Raw genomic sequence first — 19297 nt, 5'->3', positions numbered from 1 at the left:
CCATGACCTTGTCGCTGCAGCTGTGAGGACCAGGCGACGCGGAGGACGACCAGGAGCCGTGCACAAGCTATCCCACGTCAGATGTCAGTGTCTAGGTGGTCGGTGTCTGGCGGGTGCATCAACAAGCCTTGGTAGCCCCAACTGGCATGGAAAGCGAAAAAATGCAAGTGTTGGGACCAAGCAAGGTCCGAGCCCACTGAGGTAAAGGAAGACCTTTGAGAGGACCCATAGGCCAAAAGCACAGGAGTCACCAGAGGACTTCAAGCAGCTTACCAAAGATGGAGGACCACTGTGCAGAGGATGCAGTGAGGATACTGATCTTCGAGGGATGAGGTGCTGGAGCTTCTTGTAGCCCAAACATCTCTGGAGTGCAGATCCAACAAGCTTTGGCAACGGCAAGTCAATGCAGTGAACAGGGGTTTGGTCCCAGCGGCTCCAATGAGGGATACTGTCCTCAAAATTGCACAGAAGGAAGGCCAGGCCCCTAGAAAGCTGCAGAACTACCACCTGTGTTGCTGGGCCTTGGGAAGTCTGTAGGACGACAGGAGCAGCAGACCAGTCAGCTTTGTTGCAGTGCCTACAGATGCAGGGGAGTAACTCCTTCACTCCAAGGGAGATTACTTTGGATGTCCTTGATGCCCACAGGCCTTCTGGGTAACATGGATGAAGCACAGACACAGATGACTTGAAGAACAGCGAGACCAGGAGCAGCAGGAGTCTTCCTTGATGCAGTCTTGGTTCCAGTCGAAGTCCAACGAAGTCCAAGTATCCAGAAGGTCGAAGCGCGTCTTGGTTTCAGAGGTGAGTCTCGTTTCACAATGAATCTAAGGACGGAGGGAGCCCTTAAATACCCTAGGGAAAGGGTTGGAACGACTTGGGGGTCCCTCCCAAAGAAGGGGCTGGACAGAGGGAGGATACTCCCCTCTCCTGTCCTTTGTCCATTTTCACGACAGAGTGGAAACCAAGGGTTCTTGAACCAGCTCAAACCGGAGTATGCAAGGAGGGCACCAAATGTGCACTTCAAAGCAGTCTGGTGGTGCTGGAAAGCTGCCCCACCCCAGCCGGAAACACTGTCTGGGAGGTAGTCACAACTTTCTGTGACAGGAAGCCTATAGTTCTACCTTCCCCTGCTCGAACTCAGCTCAGCAGCAGGAGGGCAGAATCGTATCTGTGGTCGGCAGCAGCACTAGCTTGCTGGCTGACCCTGGTGTTCCCTGCCTGGGATAGTGATAGCATACCCTGCCCGCACTATCCCGGGCAAGGAACACAACTGTGCTCCTGCCTATGCGGGAGCAGTGTAAAATGCTTCTTCCGTCCCGGCGGGAGCAAAGTCATTGAGCCTACTCCCGCCAGCACACAGTGAGGTGCTGACCGGTAAGACAGCTTGGGCGGAGAGGTCCTAGAGCTCCCCCCCCCGCCGCCCCCAATTAAAAGCTGGCTTGTGGGTGCCCAGGGTGGGCACAGGGTCAGCCACCGAAAATGGCCAGAGCCAGGGAGCTAGCAGGGGATGCAGGGCCCAGGGGGACCCACCAAAAATGGCCAGGAGAGCTAGCAAGGGATGCAGGGCCATGGAGCTCCCCCCCATAGCCCCCAATAAAAGCTGGTTTATGGCTGCCCTGGGTGGGCACCTATCAAAAATTTAAAAAGTGGCCAGAACCCACCAGCAAAGTTGGTGGGGCTGCTGGGGCTCTGGGGTCCCCCGCAGAACCCACCAAAAATAATAGATGTGGGTGTCCCAGGTGGGCACCAAAAAAATAAAATCATGGATCGCCCCATAATACCCTGCGAGGGCTTACCATTTCGATTTTTGGGATCCCGTTTGTGTACCTATAAGGGACAGGGGCACCACTAAGCATTTTTTTTTAATGATGTGGGGGAGGGGGGCTGCAAGAAGTGCAGCAGGACCCCCCACCGCACAGCAACATTTAAAAAAAAAAAAAAAACAGTAATTCTCCTGGGTCACTAAATACATGACTCAAGGAGAGCTTACCATATTTTTTAAAGCACTCCAAGCTGGAGTGCAGGGCCCCCTTGTGGTCGTTTTTATGGCTGCATTTTGTGGCCTCGAAAATGTTCAAAAACGACTTAAAGATCAGCTATTTTTTTTGTTGCTAAGACTATATTATACACTTTTTAAGACAACCACTTTTATTAAACATTGCAATGCGTGAATTAATGAAATATGCATTTGAATATAATAATTGGTGAGTTTTTGACAAAGACAATAAGTATGCTCCATATATGTTCATATGCTGGCCCCTTGATAAAGTCAACAGACACACTTTTTATATTTTGGTGTCCTGACCCTTTCACAAAGTCAGTAAGACTGCCTTACTTAAAATAACCTTTAAATTGTAACATCCAGCGAGTCGAAGGCCTGTGAGCCTAAGGCTGGGGGTTGGACGCAGTGCCTGGCCATATGCCAAGCCATATGCCCAACCCTACGCCACACACAGCTGTTGGCCGTGTGCTGCAATGGGTAGGGCACTTATGGGGGTTGGGTGCCAGATAAGGGCAGGGTATCAACAAGGGGTTGGGCGCAGGGCCTGGTCAAGCCCTGCACCCAACAATGTGCCTTGATGGCCATCTTACTTTAAGTGAAGCAAAAACATAGAAATTCAATGAAATAACAATAAGGTTAAAGTAACGCTATAGTTAGTAATTATAATTATGTCTTACTTTACATTAAAAAACTTTTGCAATTCACTGAAAAAACAAAGGTTGAGGCAAGATGGCGGCGAGATCACAGCTCCTCCGGCTCCTGGTTGCAGAGCGGCGTTGGCGAGATACTAGCTTAAGCCTTGCTGCAGTAACGCCAGACGGAATGGCTACCCCCCCCCCCGGCGATCTTTCGGCGACTCTACGCACTTGCTTGGCGTCCCGCGAGGCTGCTCCATTTCGGAGGCGGAGCTGACCGGATCACTGGCAGGATGCCGCTGAGGGCTGTGCGCGGTAGAACCCGTGGTCCCGCAGACACAGGAGACGGCGGGACCGGTATTGGTGAGAGTACACCTGGAGCAGTGGGCCGCGGACAGGTAAAGATAAAAGAACTGCTTGTAGTGGATAAAAGAAATCCGGCAGGGGGGAAAAGAACGGTACCTACTATATTCTCGGCCAGCAAATCTAAACCCCAAAAAAACATTGACTCTAAACAACCTAGCCTTGATAATTTACAAAAGGGCTCCTTGCAGTTGGAAACAGCGGCGGGGGGTAGCAATGTATCTTTGCGACAGGGTTCAACAGAGGATATAATTGGCAATACTTTGAACCCAGAGATGTTATCTACTTCACTAATGATCATTCCGACTTTAATAGCAATCCCAGCGGATCCTCTAGCTGATCCCAGCAATCGGTGCAGGAAAATACCACAGCACAGATGAACATAACTGATCACCGTCGAGAGTCTGTATCTAACCTACCAGAAACTGCCAGCTTCAATACCTGGGATGTAGTTAAAGATGTTGATTCTGGGGACTTTTTTTTCACTTTCTGATACCTCTGACGCATCGGAGGGAGAGCCTGAGCTTTCAGACAATGCGAGTACACAGGGGAAACGTGGCCGAGTGTTGGAGAAATCAGGGGAAAGTCAGTCAAATAAAAGGAGCCCTCAAACAGTACGGAAGAAAGATGGGAGAGAGAGGGGGTCTAGCCCTCACTCTCCAAGGAGCGATGTAACTAAAAGCTTACACTGGGATTATTCTTTCACTACACAACTTGGAGTAAGTGGTGCTGTGGCTGAAGACTGTCTTTCTACATATGTGCCTGGGAGCAGTACGGGCAATTTTGAAAATATATCATTAGCGGATATATATCAGAGTATTCACGCCCATAGGGAAGAAACTAGAACTGAGGGTCAGCGTATGCAAGGTGCCTATCGTAAATTGCAAAACTCTGTTAGAAGAATTGAAAAATCTTGTACTGAATTTACTACTGGCTTTTCAGAAGCTGAAGCACGCATTTCATCTTTAGAGGATGAACTGGTTGCCCAAAAGGCCACTACTGAGTCCCTACAAGCAACAAAAGACGACACGCTCTGGAAATTAACGGATTTGGAAAATCGACTACGCCGGAACAACTTACGCGTTATTGACATTCCTGAGGGGGCTGAAGGGACAGATGTGCGGCAATTTATTATTGAATTATTTACAGAAGCTTTTCCAACGCTAACACATTGGAAATGGAAGTCAGAAATACAGAGGGCCCACAGGTTTCCTTTTACCCCCAGATCTAGACCAGGGTCTAGCAATACACGTCCTAGAGCAATTTGAATCTTTGTCAGCAACTTTTTAGCGAGGGAGGCTCATTATGATCTAGCTCGCCCTGATCGTAAAAAGATAGGCAAAGGTATTGAATTCTTTGTCCGACCAGATTATTGTCCACTCACAGTTGAGGCTAGATGGCAGTTACGGCAACTTATCACTCCATTCAGGAACAAAGGTGCACAGGCATTTTTATTAAACCCAGCAAAATTGAAAGTGGTTAATAAGGATCAGGTACGATATTTCACTTCAGAAGTGGTAGCAAAAGCGCACCTACATTCACTTTAAGTGATGGCTGTTTTATTTTATTATAAATTTTTTTCCTTTTTTTTTCTCTCTTAAAAATGTTATCAAAGAAAAAGTTACAAACAGCACGGCTTCCTGTGTATCTGAGCATGTGAGAAGTTAATGGTATTCACTATGATTGCTGCTTTGCAGCCGGGAGTTGGGTGAGGAAGCCGGATCTCAATCCATCGCCGGGACTGTGTCCCAAAGCCTCGTTTTGGGGGAAGGAGGGAGGGGGAGGGTCAGGGCTTCGGCTGAAGCCTTGTGGTGGAGGGGTGGCACTCTGGGTGGGTTCAAGGGGGGTTTGTGGGGGGGCAGAAAATGTATTAAAAAGTTCATGGTAGGAATAGAGTGAAGCAAATAGTATACAATTTAAAGATGTACAAATGTTTGATAACAAGGATGAGATAGGAGATAAACCAAAATAATTTATGGAGATTAAAGTATTTGAGGTTTTGGAACAATTATGGCAGCAACAGTAACTAGGTATGGAATGACTGGCTTACGCATATGCTCGTTTAATGTGTGTGGTCTCAATAATCGTGATAAACGTCGGCGAGTAGCTGCTGAAATACGGATGTTACATCCCGATCTGCTATGTATCCAGGAAACACATATTCCCTGGGGGAGGAAGCATCTGATAACTGAGATTGGGCTCTCCGTTTTAGTATGCACTCAGCAATCTACGACAAATAGGGGGGTAGCAATTTTGGCCAATTCCACAGTACAGGGAACAGGTAGAATGATGGAGGATAAACATGGCAGATGGGCTATCACAACAGTAATAATTTGTGCCCAGATATATACTGTGTGTTCAATCTATGGGTCTAATTTTGATGAGGCTGAAGTATTGGTTACACGAAATGTGGAATTGGTCTTATGGCCCACTCCTTTGATTATATGTGGAGACCTCAACATACATATAGAGTCACAAGGCCTACGGGCTGGTGGAACGCAATATGGGGGAAGGAAACCTAGAGTATTTAAGGCTCTGTCTAGTCTGATGTTGGATCACGGTCTGGTCGATGCCTGGGGGACACTCCGTGGATCAGAGCCTGGGTGCACATTTTATTCTTACGCGCATCATAAGCTGGTTAGATTAGATTACTTTATTCTCTCCCCAGAGTTGCTACGCCGGGCATCAATTTCGATAGCACCATGAATTACCTCAGATCACGGACCTCTAATACTGAATACACCTGCAGCCAAAATTGATGTTAAACCCAAGACTTTTACTTTTGATCGGAAAATGTTGATAGAAGAGCTATTTGTAAACCACATGAGGGAATGGATAAAGCAATTCCTGATTATTAATCGCAACTCTGCCCCCTGTGGGATGGTCTGGAACTCGTTTAAAGCGGGAGTACGGGGTGAGACCCTCAGCTTTGGGCTATATAGACAAAAAGGGATAAAGCAGGCTATGCAGGTACTGTATTCAAATCTGGTTAATGCGGAGGTAAATTTAGCACATGGGATAAGCTTGAAAACAATGATAGATCCATTGCAGATGGAGGTGGCTAGGTGTAAGGCCAAAGTTAATCTCCAATGGAGTAAGGATATAGCAGCCAAATATAAGCTTAAGCGTGAAAATAGCTATGAGTACGGTGAAAAGGTGGGGCATTGTCTCGCACAGAGACTACGAGCTAAGGAGAGAGCGCAGCGTATTGACACAATAATAGATGCACAGGGTATAGCAAGGGAAACACCTAAAGAGATCCTTGAAGTATTCCATGACTACTACAGTAAACTTTACACAGGGGAGGCCCCTGATATTAATGGGGAGATGCTTTTACGGGACAGCATCGTAGCAAAGCTAAACCCCCCTGCTGCAGCCACTTTGGATATGCCCATTACTATCGATGAATTAGAAGGGGCAATTAACAATTTAGCCTCTGGTTAAGCCGCAGGGCCAGACAAAATACCTTTAGAATTTTACAAGACATTCTTCACTGAAATTAAAGCTGATTTACTTGCTACCATACTTCAGGCACATAAGGGTGCTCCTCCGCCTTCCTGGAAGGAAGCAAATATAATCATCTTTAGGAAAAAGGGTAAACCTCCAACTCTTCCTGGTTCCTACCGGCCTATATCGTTGGTTAATGTTGATGGCAAAATATATGCCAAAATTTTGGCCGATAGACTCGCGAAGGTCATTATATCCTTGGTATCTGTCAGACAACACGGATTTATACCAGGTCGGGGGACCACTAATCACATCAATCGTGTACTTACAATGATTGACTGGGCTAATGTAAAACATGCTGAATTCGGCCTCATCCTTCTCGATGCAGAGAAGGCATTTGACCGGGTGGCATGGGATTTTCTTTGGGCAGCCCTTCTGCATGTGGGCCTGAACCCAGACTTTATTAATGCCATCCACGTGCTGTATCAAGACCCAACGGCAAAGATCTGCATTGCGGGAAACGAGTCAGACACGATCTCGATTTCCAGAGGCACGCGTCAGGGCTGTCCCTGTTCACCCCTGCTATTCTCTTTATATATAGACACTTTTTTAAATATGCTTGAACGTACTCCGAGAATTGACTCTATGGTTTGTGGGCTCGAATCCTGCAGAGTGCTTGCTTATGCCGACGATATAGCGGTTGTTACATCGAACCCTATGGCAGCAATACAGGTAATCGAAAATCTTGCCCTAAATTACGGTACTGCTTCTGGATATAAGTTAAATATATCCAAAACACAAATTTTGAGTTTAAATCAACCAAATTGTAACGACCCAAGAAATATGACAGAAGTAACTTATCTGGGGATTAAGTTACGGACCTGTCTAAAATCAATGGTTGATGTTAACTGGGCTGGCATTGTGAGGGCGACTAAAGAACAATTAGATCGCTGTGAGTGTCTACATCTTTCTCTGGTTGGCCGTTGTAACATCTTAAAAATGGTGATTTTACCAAAAGTTCTCTATTTTTTACGAGCAGCTCCACTTGAGATTACTCGTATACAACTACAAAAGCTACAGTCAATTTGTGCTAGATTTTTATGGGCACAGGGGAAAGCCCGCAGAGCTATGCGGTTTATGACGCTATCTCGAGAAAGAGGAGAATGGGCGGTCCCTGATTTTACATTGTACTACTACGCCTGTATGCTTCAACATATGCGAATATTACTAACTGGGGAAGAGGTGGCAAACACTGCGGAATATCCATCAATACTTCAAATTTTGTTAGGCATCGAGGCCAATAAGCGTCTTTTTATATCCCTTGAATTAAACTACTATAAGAGGACAAGATTTAAAGTTTTAATGGCAGTATTAAAAATATGGAGAATTGTAAGGAAACAGTACAAGATTACAAAAATCTCGTATTATACACCAACAGCAGCATCTTCGCTACTCCCGTCTGTTTTTTGGGATAGGGTGGTCAAGTTCGGGATTTCCTATTCAAAAAGGGAGGGATAATTGAACCTAATCCTTTAGTAGAAGGGATAAGGAAGAGGACTCGTATCGGTATGCTATATAATATCCTCCAACAGACCCAAGTGGACGATCTGGGCAAGCATAATTTGCTTTGGGATACTAGGCTGGGGAAAACAGGTATTAACCTTGAAGCCTATATCAATGTTGCGGCAAGGGTTTTTGTGTCTGCTAACCTGAGAACACAATATTATAAGACAATGTTTAACCTCTACTACACGCCAGTTAGAATTGCCAAATGGGGCAGTTTAAATGATGGAAAATGTTTTCGGTGTGGTAGTGAAGCTGCAGATATTGTCCACATTTTTTATACCTGTAGAGAATTAGACACCCTCTTTTTGCATATTGAACGGTTTCTACAGGAAATATCAGGGGTAGCTGTTCAACTATCAGTCACTGACATGTTAGTAGGGATGGATACAGAAATTATATGTACACACCCAAGATATAAAATACGTTACTTAATTTTTTTAGTTACGGCTATTGCTAGGTTATGTATTGCCTCTATGTGGCTCCAAAAAGAGGCGCCAATGTTTGAGCAATGGCGTGCCAGATTTTTTAATATATTTTATCTAGAATATAGCCTCTATGCCGTGAAAGGCCTAAGCAAACAAAAGCTTGGTAAGGAAATTTGGGGGTTAGTAATAGATTATATGAGAGATTGAGAATTCTCACCCTCTTCTGTAATATAGTTTGGGTGTATGGCCTCTCTTAATTAATTAATTAATGTACTAGCTGTTGCACTGCTCTATGATGCTGCTTTATTTCATCTGTTCTTCTGCTGCTTATTCTTTATTAAATGTATATCAATGTATACTGTAATAATCAAATGCTGATAACTTATTTATTTTTTTGAGTGTATCTATTTTTGTATAAGATAATTTGTATACCATGAACTGAATAAAAAGAAAAAAAAGAAAAAACAAAGGTTAAAGGGAATTGTGCTTGCAGGTGTAAGGTTCTCGTGGGGTGGGAGGGTCGGGCGCCAGTGGGGGTTTGGGCACAGTGTCTGGCCATGCACTGCTAATTACCTTACATACATCACTTATGACGTGCTATGACATAATTGATAACATCACTGCAACATCCGAAATGACAATTGATGTCAAAACAGGACATGGAAGGGTTTGAGTTATCGTTACTTTAGGGCACGAGTCATAGTTACTAGAGGTAACTGTAACTAGTGAATTTCAGTAGTTTTGTTAGTTTAGAACGGTTTGTTTTATGGTTTAATTCTTTTATTGAACACAGCAAAAAAGCAAGATTGCAAATATCGGGCCACACTGGCCCATCAGCAATACTGATCAGTGCATTATTTTATCCAAAATCAACGATAAACAATTACTATCCCACCCACCACCCAAAGAAATGAAAACGGAAGAAGAAAGGAAACATAGAGAGAGCCACCCCCGACCCTCTCCCGGTCCATACCAGCAATATAGCGTTGTGCCCAACAGGCTATCGGTCTTGCAGGCGCGTCAGCCTACGTGGGGAGCTCCGGCGTCGTTAGGTGTAAAAAGCGCAAGAATCTCGGGCAGGAAAGCTCCCGAAATTCTTGCGCAAGCAGTGAGAGGAACGGATGCCATCGTTCGCTAAAGGAGGAACCGCTGCCAGCCAGGGTAAGATACATGTTTTCCTTACCTAGCATGTGCCATAACCGTTGATACCACCCTGTGTGTGCAGGAATACGGGGGGGTTCTCCAATGAATTAGAACGGTATGTTTTAACTGAAATTTTCATCTAACTATATCGTCCCTTTAACCTTTGTTTCTTTCAGTGAATATATATTAATTACACAGTGGAGGCCACTTTTGTGTAGTTCTAGTTAGGACTGGGTTTCCATAGGCACTGGATTTGTTTGTTTGGTAATAACCGACACTTCTTGATGAATATTCAAAAACTTTCCACAAAAAGATGTTTTGTTGATCTCTTTTGAGGTATAAAACAAGTTCTGAACTACAGAAATATATTCAAGATAAAAGGGGGGGAAAAAAAAAGCAGATGCTGTTCTTCATTATCTGAAGCTGTGAACTCCATTTTTTGTCACCAGAAACTATATCAGAGAGAAATAATATGACTGCTTCAGGCTACATTAAGCAGCAACTAGTTTAGTTAAAGCATTACAAACAGAATAAAGCAGTCAATTTATCTATGAGTGAGCAATCAATCTGGATAGATAAAAAATATGAATTAAAAATTCAACAATCTTCAAAAATGCTACGGTATCAAGTCATTACTGTGCTGGGTTACTTCCTGCAAAGATAATAGTATAACAGGTGTGTCTAGCTTTAATAAGTAAGGAACTGCAGATCATTTTACAACATACATCTGTGATGATTGAAATAATGAAGAAAACATTCAATACATTACAGATTAGATAGGGGTTTGAAAAACCAGTTGAAATGGTAAAGTCCTGAAAAGAAATTCAACAACTCAAGAAAAACACATTCAATCAATGTAATTCCCAGCTTTCGGGGACAATCTGAATCTTATCCTTTCCCATGAAAGCAAACACACCTGGTCTCCCTGAGAGGATGTTTGTGTTTTCTCATCTGCCAGGCAGACATTTAAAGTCTGAAAGGCAATACAGAAAGGAATCCTTTCTGCCTAGACTAATGGAATAAAGAATACAGTTTCCTGCATGTTAATTTATGCCCAATTATCCATTGGACAGCTAGGCCAAAATCACGCTAGTGGGAGTGGGAGAGGATTGTGCAGAGCTGGTCTTTGTGTCCCCCTTTTCAGGGGTGGATGGGATCCCTCTGGCAACAACAGAAGCAATGCAGTATTTGGAGACACCTGCTGTTGTCTGCCACTAGTACTACACATGTAGACCAGGGTAGGCAGTATCTGACCTGACACAGAAGGGTACATAATGCTGAATAGACTTTACAACTCTGCTGTAAATGATGCTTGGCTGTATTAGAACAGGGATGGTCCTATTCAAATATGGCAAAATCCACGTGCACGCCTGCTGCCAGTTACCAGTGAAATCGCCTGTCATTTGGGCTTTCCCACTGCTGGGATACTCCACTATTAAATGCTTCACACTACCTAATGGGTTGTCTGTACCACGCAGTAGAACAGACTTAACACAAAGTGGCACAAAATGCACAATTAACTAATGAAGGCCACTGTGTTTGCAAATATTGTTAGAAATGTTGTGATCTGTAATAACATTTAAGCTTATTGTCTAATCTCCCAATGTGTAGCTCTTTATCTGAGGATTCTGTACTTCTTCCAAATTTTGGGGAACTAATCCATTATGTTGGTTAATGTTTATGATTTGAAATACATACTGGTTCAAAAATGAGAATACACAATAAATTACCTTTATGGAGAACCTCCGCACTGAAAGGTGAACAACACTGTGATTTAGGAAAGTAATATAGCTTTTTATTGATAACATACCACAAATCCAACTGCAACTAATGGTTCGCCCTCATTTAGATGATACACAAAAGATCCACCGTATGTGTGTCTATCCAGTGGCCATCCAACAGTGTGCTCAACCAGGCCTGGGCTCCATTTCTTCTCATCAATAATCCACAGCTGTGAAAGACCAACATCCATAAGTATTTGGCAACAAACAGCACTTATTTTCTTAGTACCAGCATTAAAAAAGATGGCAACCAAATAAAATAAACACACACGGGCAAGCCCAATAAGTTTGGCTCTAAGGTAACACATGCAAACGCAGGCATACACAAATGTGCTCTATTTGCATTTTGTCTCTGTGCAACATGCTTTATGTCACGTCCTACTTTTTAATCCCCCATATTCTTTTTTTATTTAGTATTCTTTTGCGCACAAAAAATATTTAGTTGAAAAATAACGCCCCCAAATATGATACTGCATTTGCATACTATTTTAGCTCAAGGTTAAAAATGTTATCACTCCGAATGTGTTACTTTTCTGAGAGAGTGTAGGACTTGGCCCTTTTTCCCTCATTTGTTTTCGTTTTTCGTGTTGCTGCAGATTCAGGGAGCCATTTTAGCTACCCCTGAAACTTCTGTCTGAGGGCCTGGAGCACAAAATGGTGGCCACCTGTGACATCACCAGCATCCACTGGAACTTACCAGCACCTTCCAGAACCCTGTGACCGTTGGAGGCGGTTTAGAATGTTGGGAAGCTAAGACAGAGAGTTGGCAGTTGGAGCTGGCAGTTGGCACCTGACTGGTGAAGAGTGAGCAGCAGAAACCTGAAGGAGGAAGGAGTGAGGCAGCAGGGGTGGAAACTTGTGCCTCGAGTGGGGTCCATAAACCCACCCGTGATACTAGTCCCTACTGACTGAGCCCAGCCTGGAGCCCTGTGTGGGAAGAAGCAAGAAAAACCATCTTAAGGACCTGGACAGCAGGAACAGGCCTTAGAAGTCAAGAAAGCAAGATCCTGACCTGGATACTGGTTTCCCTGGAGCCGGACGTCGAGTAGCCTGGAGACCTGGAGCCTGAGGTGGAGAAGCAGCGCTGACTGGAGAAGCAGACGTCGTGCCCAGAGCCGCCAGAGATCGTGAGAGGGCGCCGACGGAGGACGTGAGGTGTACCAGAGGTCGAGGTGGAAGTTAACCAAGGTCGAGTGAGCGGTGTCAACGGGGGAGTGAAGTCCGCCCTCCGGAGTCGCCGGAGACCGAGGTGAAGTGTACCGGAGGTCGGGAGTGAGGATCGCACTCCGGAGTCGCCGGAACCTGAGAGAATCGTGCCGGAGGTCGGGAGTGGAGGTCGCACTCCGGAGTCGCCGGAAACCTGAGGAGAGGAGCACCGGAGGTCGGGAGTGAGGATCGCACTCCGGAGTCGCCGGAAGTCGACATCGAGCCAAGGCCGGCCGACGTCATCGAAGCTGAGGTCGCCATCGGACCGGAGACGCCCGAAGTCGACATCGAGTAAAGACTGCCCGACGCCATCCAATCGGAGGTCGAGATCGAGCCGAGGCCGCCGACATCGAACCGGAGCCGCCTACCGGCGTCGTCAGGAACTGACATTGTGCCGAGGCCGCCGACGTCGAACCGGATCCGCCTCACGGCGTCGACACGACTCCAGCGGCGTCGGAACATCAGAAAAAGGGCAGTAAGTGGAATAGAGGGCGCCAAAGGCCCTGTGGAATCCTAAGAGACTACTCTAGGGGTTAGAGAGGTGCTGGAACCAGCTGGACTGTGCCAGGGGTGAGCTGAGACTAATTTAGAGGGGTTGTGTAGAGTGAGAGAGCCAGGTCTCTGGTATTCCCCCCTTGATCTACCTCAGTTTAGGCCTCAGCCTTGTCCAAGCCAGGGAGTAGACACCCTCAAGCCTTCCACATCCCCACAAGCTGTGCCTGGGCCAAATCAGCCCTTAGGAATCCAAATGTGATCTGATTCTATGAGTGTCACTGTCAGCTTTTAATTATTTATTAGGGGCACTGTATTTATTGTATTTAACCTATTTATTGCTTCACTGTATTTATTGGTTTACAGTATTTATTGCCTCAGAATATTTAATTGCCTGTATGTATTGCACTTCTATTTATGCCTCCATTATTTATGATCACCCCTATTTATTGAATCATTAAGCCAGTATTTATTTGACCTGCACTATTTAAAAAGTTTGTATATTGTGATTGTTATTTATTCATCTAATCAGCAACTAAGAGAAAAAGAAGATAAAGAAAGATATTTTCATAATTTTTACGGTGTAGAGTCGTTTTTGGAACGGATGCACGCATGGTTATTGTATGGGTATGTCGTATGCTTAGCACGGAGCCTGATTCCTGACCACTCGAGCCAAGCTACCACAGTGTATGTCTGGGAGAACACCACCACCCTTCCAGTGTGGGAGTGTTTTTCTAACATAATTGGTGTTCAGTGGTGGGATTGAGCTGTGCCTACGTATACTCAACAATAACTGTGGGTAGTCCATAGGCCTACACCGGGAGTTTTCTCAAAGCGGCCTTCCTAATTGTGGGTTTTTGTTTTTTCCAAATTTACTCTGGTGGTGGGAGGAGGTATTATTAAAGGTACCCCCCTGCATTGTTACTGCAAATAACTGTCCTCTGACCTGAGTGGGCAAGATGGAGTTTGTACTGGAGAATTTAGAAACGTACACTGTGGCCCAACTCAGGGAGTTTTGCCAGCGGGAGGGGGTGTATTGTCCCCCAGGAGCAAAGAAGGGTGCACTCCAAACCAGCTTAAGGGCTTGGGGGGAGGCACGCCGAGAAAGCAAGGCTGAGGAGGAGGACAGGAATAGAGAGCCCGACAGTGAGGGAGCTGGTTTGTACCAACCGGAGGTGGGGAACCTGTCAGCGGGGCCCAGGACACTTTCCAGGAAGGGCAGCAGTGCCTCTAGCGGTGGCTTGTCTGAAGTGGAGTTAACAGACCGGAGGGAGAAAAGACAGCTCACATGGGACTTAGCAAGGCTGGAGAAAGAGATGGAGGAGAGAAGGATGGCGCACGAGCTTCGGATGAAGGAGTTGGAGCTGCGTGCCCTCCAGATGAGTGTGTCCAGCGAGGACACTGGTGGCAGCATACCGGAAGCTCCACAGGAGCTAGAAGTTTATTTACCCCAGGATGACATCACCAGGGTGTCTGAGGAGGCATTGGGGTGGGAACCTGAAGGGGGTAGTGCAGGGATCTCCCAACCCAGCGAGGTGCGAGAAGTGGCAGATAGCCCAGCTAGGTCCCAGGGAGAGAGGGTTGTAGGGCCTCACGACCTATCTGTAGGAAGGCGTGAGACGGGGAGGTGTCCCGAGGTGCCCCAACCGAAGTCTCAGGGCCTGGAGAGTTCCGCAAGGGAGCCCCAGGTTGGGAGCCTAGGCTGTCCCGATGTGCCCTCCAGTGCAGGGGAGCCCCTAGTGTCAGGAGGACCCAGGGCGACTGTAACCAGCGCGCCTGAGGTTCTGGGGTTGGCCCAGTTTCAGGGTTTAGGTCCTGGGCTGGGATGCCAGGCTCAGGGGTTGCCTGACCTGGCGGGTGGGGCCTCTGTTAACCGGGTTCCCCCCGAAATTGACTTCCAGGGGTACTTTTCCCGTTAGGAGGGTGCTGAAATCTGGAAGTGGGTGCAGAGGGAGGAAGGTCTCGCCTCGGGCACCGACTCAGCCTAAGGGTTTAGACCCTAGGTTGAAGGATCAGTTGAGGGGTCAAGGCCCTAGACTGAGGAGGAAGTGTTGGTCTGAGGGTGCCTCGCAGGGTAGGGTGAGGAACCCCAGAAGGAGAGTTAGGGGGAGGAGAGCCTCGCCCCTGAAGGCTGGTCAGCCTAAGGGTGTGAACCCCAGGAGGAAGGACCAGAGGCAGTTTAGGACTGCAAGGAGGAGGACCGGAGTGGTCAACGGGCACTACAGGCCTGGGGCTACTGCCCCCCACTCCGCGAGATCACCCGGGCCAGAGACATCTGGACGGCCCAGGGGCCGGTCCTGGCCACAACTAGCTAGGGAGCCCCAGTGGGGTGGTTTTGTTGGTCCAGGGAGGTTCATTAGGGAACCATTGGGTTCCAGAGCGGAGGAGAACTTGCGGGTGCTCCTGCCGTTGCGGGCCTGCGTCCACCTTTTCTCGCCCCAAGCAGGGAAGACCATCAAGGCATTGATCGGTCTACCCTGGCTTTTGGCTGGAAGGGGGTTATGTAGGACTTGGCCCTTTTTCCCTCATTTGTTTTCGTTTTTCGTGTTGCTGCAGATTCAGGGAGCCATTTTAGCTACCCCTGAAACTTCTGTCTGAGGGCCTGGAGCACAAAATGGTGGCCACCTGTGACATCACCAGCATCCACTGGAACTTACCAGCACCTTCCAGAACATTCCAGAACCCTGTGACCGTTGGAGGCGGTTTAGAATGTTGGGAAGCTAAGACAGAGAGTTGGCAGTTGGAGCTGGCAGTTGGCACCTGACTGGTGAAGAGTGAGCAGCAGAAACCTGAAGGAGGAAGGAGTGAGGCAGCAGGGGTGGAAACTTGTGCCTGGAGTGGGGTCCATAAACCCACCCGTGATACTAGTCCCTACTGACTGAGCCCAGCCTGGAGCCCTGTGTGGGAAGAAGCAAGAAAAACCATCTTAAGGACCTGGACAGCAGGAACAGGCCTTAGAAGTCAAGAAAGCAAGATCCTGACCTGGATACTGGTTTCCCTGGAGCCGGACGTCGAGTAGCCTGGAGACCTGGAGCCTGAGGTGGAGAAGCGGCGCTGACTGGAGAAGCAGACGTCGTGCCCAGAGCCGCCAGAGATCGTGAGAGGGCGCCGACGGAGGACGTGAGGTGTACCAGAGGTCGAGGTGGAAGTTAACCAAGGTCGAGTGAGCGGTGTCAACGGGGGAGTGAAGTCCGCCCTCCGGAGTCGCCGGAGACCGAGGTGAAGTGTACCGGAGGTCGGGAGTGAGGATCGCACTCCGGAGTCGCCGGAACCTGAGAGAATCGTGCCGGAGGTCGGGAGTGGAGGTCGCACTCCGGAGTCGCCGGAAACCTGAGGAGAGGAGCACCGGAGGTCAGGAGTGAGGATCGCACTCCGGAGTCGCCGGAAGTCGACATCGAGCCAAGGCCGGCCGACGTCATCGAAGCTGAGGTCGCCATCGGACCGGAGCCGCCCGAAGTCGACATCGAGTAAAGACTGCCCGACGCCATCGAATCGGAGGTCGAGATCGAGCCGAGGCCGCCGACATCGAACCGGAGCCGCCTACCGGCGTCGTCAGGAACTGACATTGTGCCGAGGCCGCCGACGTCGAACCGGATCCGCCTCACGGCGTCGACACGACTCCAGCGGCGTCGGAACATCAGAAAAAGGGCAGTAAGTGGAATAGAGGGCGCCAAAGGCCCTGTGGAATCCTAAGAGACTACTCTAGGGGTTAGTGAGGTGCTGGAACCAGCTGGACTGTGCCAGGGGTGAGCTGAGACCAATTTAGAGGGGTTGTGTAGAGTGAGAGAGCCAGGTCTCTGGTATTCCCCCCTTGATCTACCTCAGTTTAGGCCTCAGCCTTGTCCAAGCCAGGGAGTAGACACCCTCAAGCCTTCCACATCCCCACAAGCTGTGCCTGGGCCAAATCAGCCCTTAGGAATCCAAATGTGATCTGATTCTATGAGTGTCACTGTCAGCTTTTAATTATTTATTAGGGGCACTGTATTTATTGTATTTAACCTATTTATTGCTTCACTGTATTTATTGGTTTACAGTATTTATTGCCTCAGAATATTTAATTGCCTGTATGTATTGCACTTATATTTATGCCTCCATTATTTATGATCACCCCTATTTATTGAATCATTAAGCCAGTATTTATTTGACCTGCACTATTTAAAAAGTTTGTATATTGTGATTGTTATTTATTCATCTAATCAGCAACTAAGAGAAAAAGAAGATAAAGAAAGATATTTTCATAATTTTTACGGTGTAGAGTCGTTTTTGGAACGGATGCACGCATGGTTATTGTATGGGTATGTCGTATGCTTAGCACGGAGCCGGATTCCTGACCACTCGAGCCAAGCTACCACAGTGTATGTCTGGGAGAACACCACCACCCTTCCAGTGTGGGAGTGTTTTTCTAACAGAGAGGTATTCATTTCAATATGGCTTATGTGTTCATTGATAGCCCTGTCAGCTGCTGCTGCTCCTGAAAACAGTGCATTTCATGCTCTACGATGAAAGCAATTCCTAGGATGCAGGATAACAGTGTGGGACGTTGAGAGACAAATCCTTTTACTGAGATGGGCAAGATGTATTCACATGACCTTAAAGAAAGTGCAGAAGTGGCTGACCCAAAGAAACACAATGGCTCAAGGGAGCTGACCCAACGCCTTTTCTATATGTATTCGTTTTAAACAACAGATCTTTGCTAAGCTGGTCTTAAGAATTGTATTCGGTAATATACTACTTTAATACTGGTAAGTTTCTTTTTAAATCCTCAGGTGAGAATTTATCCCTGTACTTTCCCAGCAAAAGTTCTGAAATAGAAGGTAACCATCTTCATTGATGAAAAGAATCTTAGATGCATCTCAAACAAACTTTCATCCACTTCATGATACTGATGCAGCCTTTCTTACAGTGATCGACAACCCCAGGATGGTTTAGGATTATGGAGAGAACAGTAGCTGTCATCCTTTTGGATTTAAGTGCTGTATTGGAAACTGTACAACAGCCCACACACCCCATCCTTCTGAACTGTCTTCAAATGCTAGGCAATCGTGATAAAGCCTTGGCATAGTGGTCTTCCTTCTTGGACAACTGAACCAAAGCATTTTTATTTCCTCTTCACTGCTCTTCTAAAACCTTGAAGCGCAGAATACAACAAGGCTTTTCCTTCAGTTCAACATAATCCTTATCTCACTTCACTGGCAGTTTATTAAGACTTCTGGGCTCGTGCTCTGCACCACCAACATTCAGATAGTCATTTGCTTCAACGACAGCTATCTACATGATTTGGTTTTTTACTCACCTGTCAATTCTTACAGCTTGGATAAGACAAATACTTTCAGATTCACATATTTGTGGGATCTCCCTCTTGATGGACTCTCGCCACCAGGGTGAGGTACCACTAAAGTTCATTATAATTCCGCTAAAACCCTGGATTTATTTTTGGTAACGCTCTTTTACTGAATACATTACCTGGTTAACTTTCTCCCAGTGCTTTTAACAACAGTGTCTTAAAACTGTCATTCCAGCTGTCATCCTGTCCCTTATAAACTTCGACAACTTCCCTATGCAAATCTTTCCGCTTTTGCCATTGGGCGCTTCATAAAAAATGCCCTTCATTCAGTCCAATATCTTTCCTTATTTGCCTTGAAGACATCTTAGCTCTTGCTATGCTCACCAGATGTAGGTCTCTCTCATCAAGAAAATGTAGTTTGATGGACACTCCTCCTCCTATCTCTCTGCCAAATTCTGGAATTCTCTGCCTCTAGACCTTCACTCTAAGACTGGCTACTCTCTATTTGGAAATAAACTTAAAACCATTTTCCATTAACCTTCTAGCCATGTTCCAGCCAGTCTTTAGTGCCAGGACACAAAGGTCCACAGTATTGGAGTGCCCTACAAATATCATTCATTAACCGATAATAGGGCTGTTTGACAACTGGACTGTGACAACCCACATCTAAAAGTGACAGGATGACCTGGATTGTCATGGAAGACAGGTTGGGAGGCTACACAAATGTGCCCACTGTCGCGATGTCAGTAGCGCCAAAAACCACTAACCTCAGAGATCAGCCAGCAGGGACGATGGAGTGGAGAGAAGCCCCCCTCCTTCCCTGGGCACTAACCCCCACAGAGTGTACCAACACTACTATGCGAGACAGCACCCCGGGAAAAAGGGAAGTGGAAAAATTAATAAACTCTGTTGTCTAGATGAGAGCTTCTGGTTCTACGTCTGATCTTTGCTTT

General features: G+C 46.7%; 1 protein-coding gene across 1 annotated transcript in view; it reads right to left on the bottom strand.

Annotated features, from left to right (window-relative positions):
* ETFDH (electron transfer flavoprotein dehydrogenase) overlaps positions 1 to 19297 on the bottom strand; it is a 542885-nt gene that overhangs the window by 387713 nt on the left and 135875 nt on the right. Inside the window, exon 8 of the mRNA XM_085641729.1 lies at positions 11392 to 11532. Coding sequence (XP_085497855.1) covers positions 11392 to 11532 — 141 coding nt within the window. The remainder of the gene's footprint in view (positions 1 to 11391; positions 11533 to 19297) is intronic.

Source organism: Triturus cristatus, chromosome 2_2 (assembly GCF_964204655.1).
Source record: "Triturus cristatus chromosome 2_2, aTriCri1.1, whole genome shotgun sequence".
Taxonomy (NCBI): Eukaryota; Metazoa; Chordata; class Amphibia; order Caudata; family Salamandridae; genus Triturus; species Triturus cristatus.
This window is presented reverse-complemented; position numbering and strand designations above follow the sequence as displayed.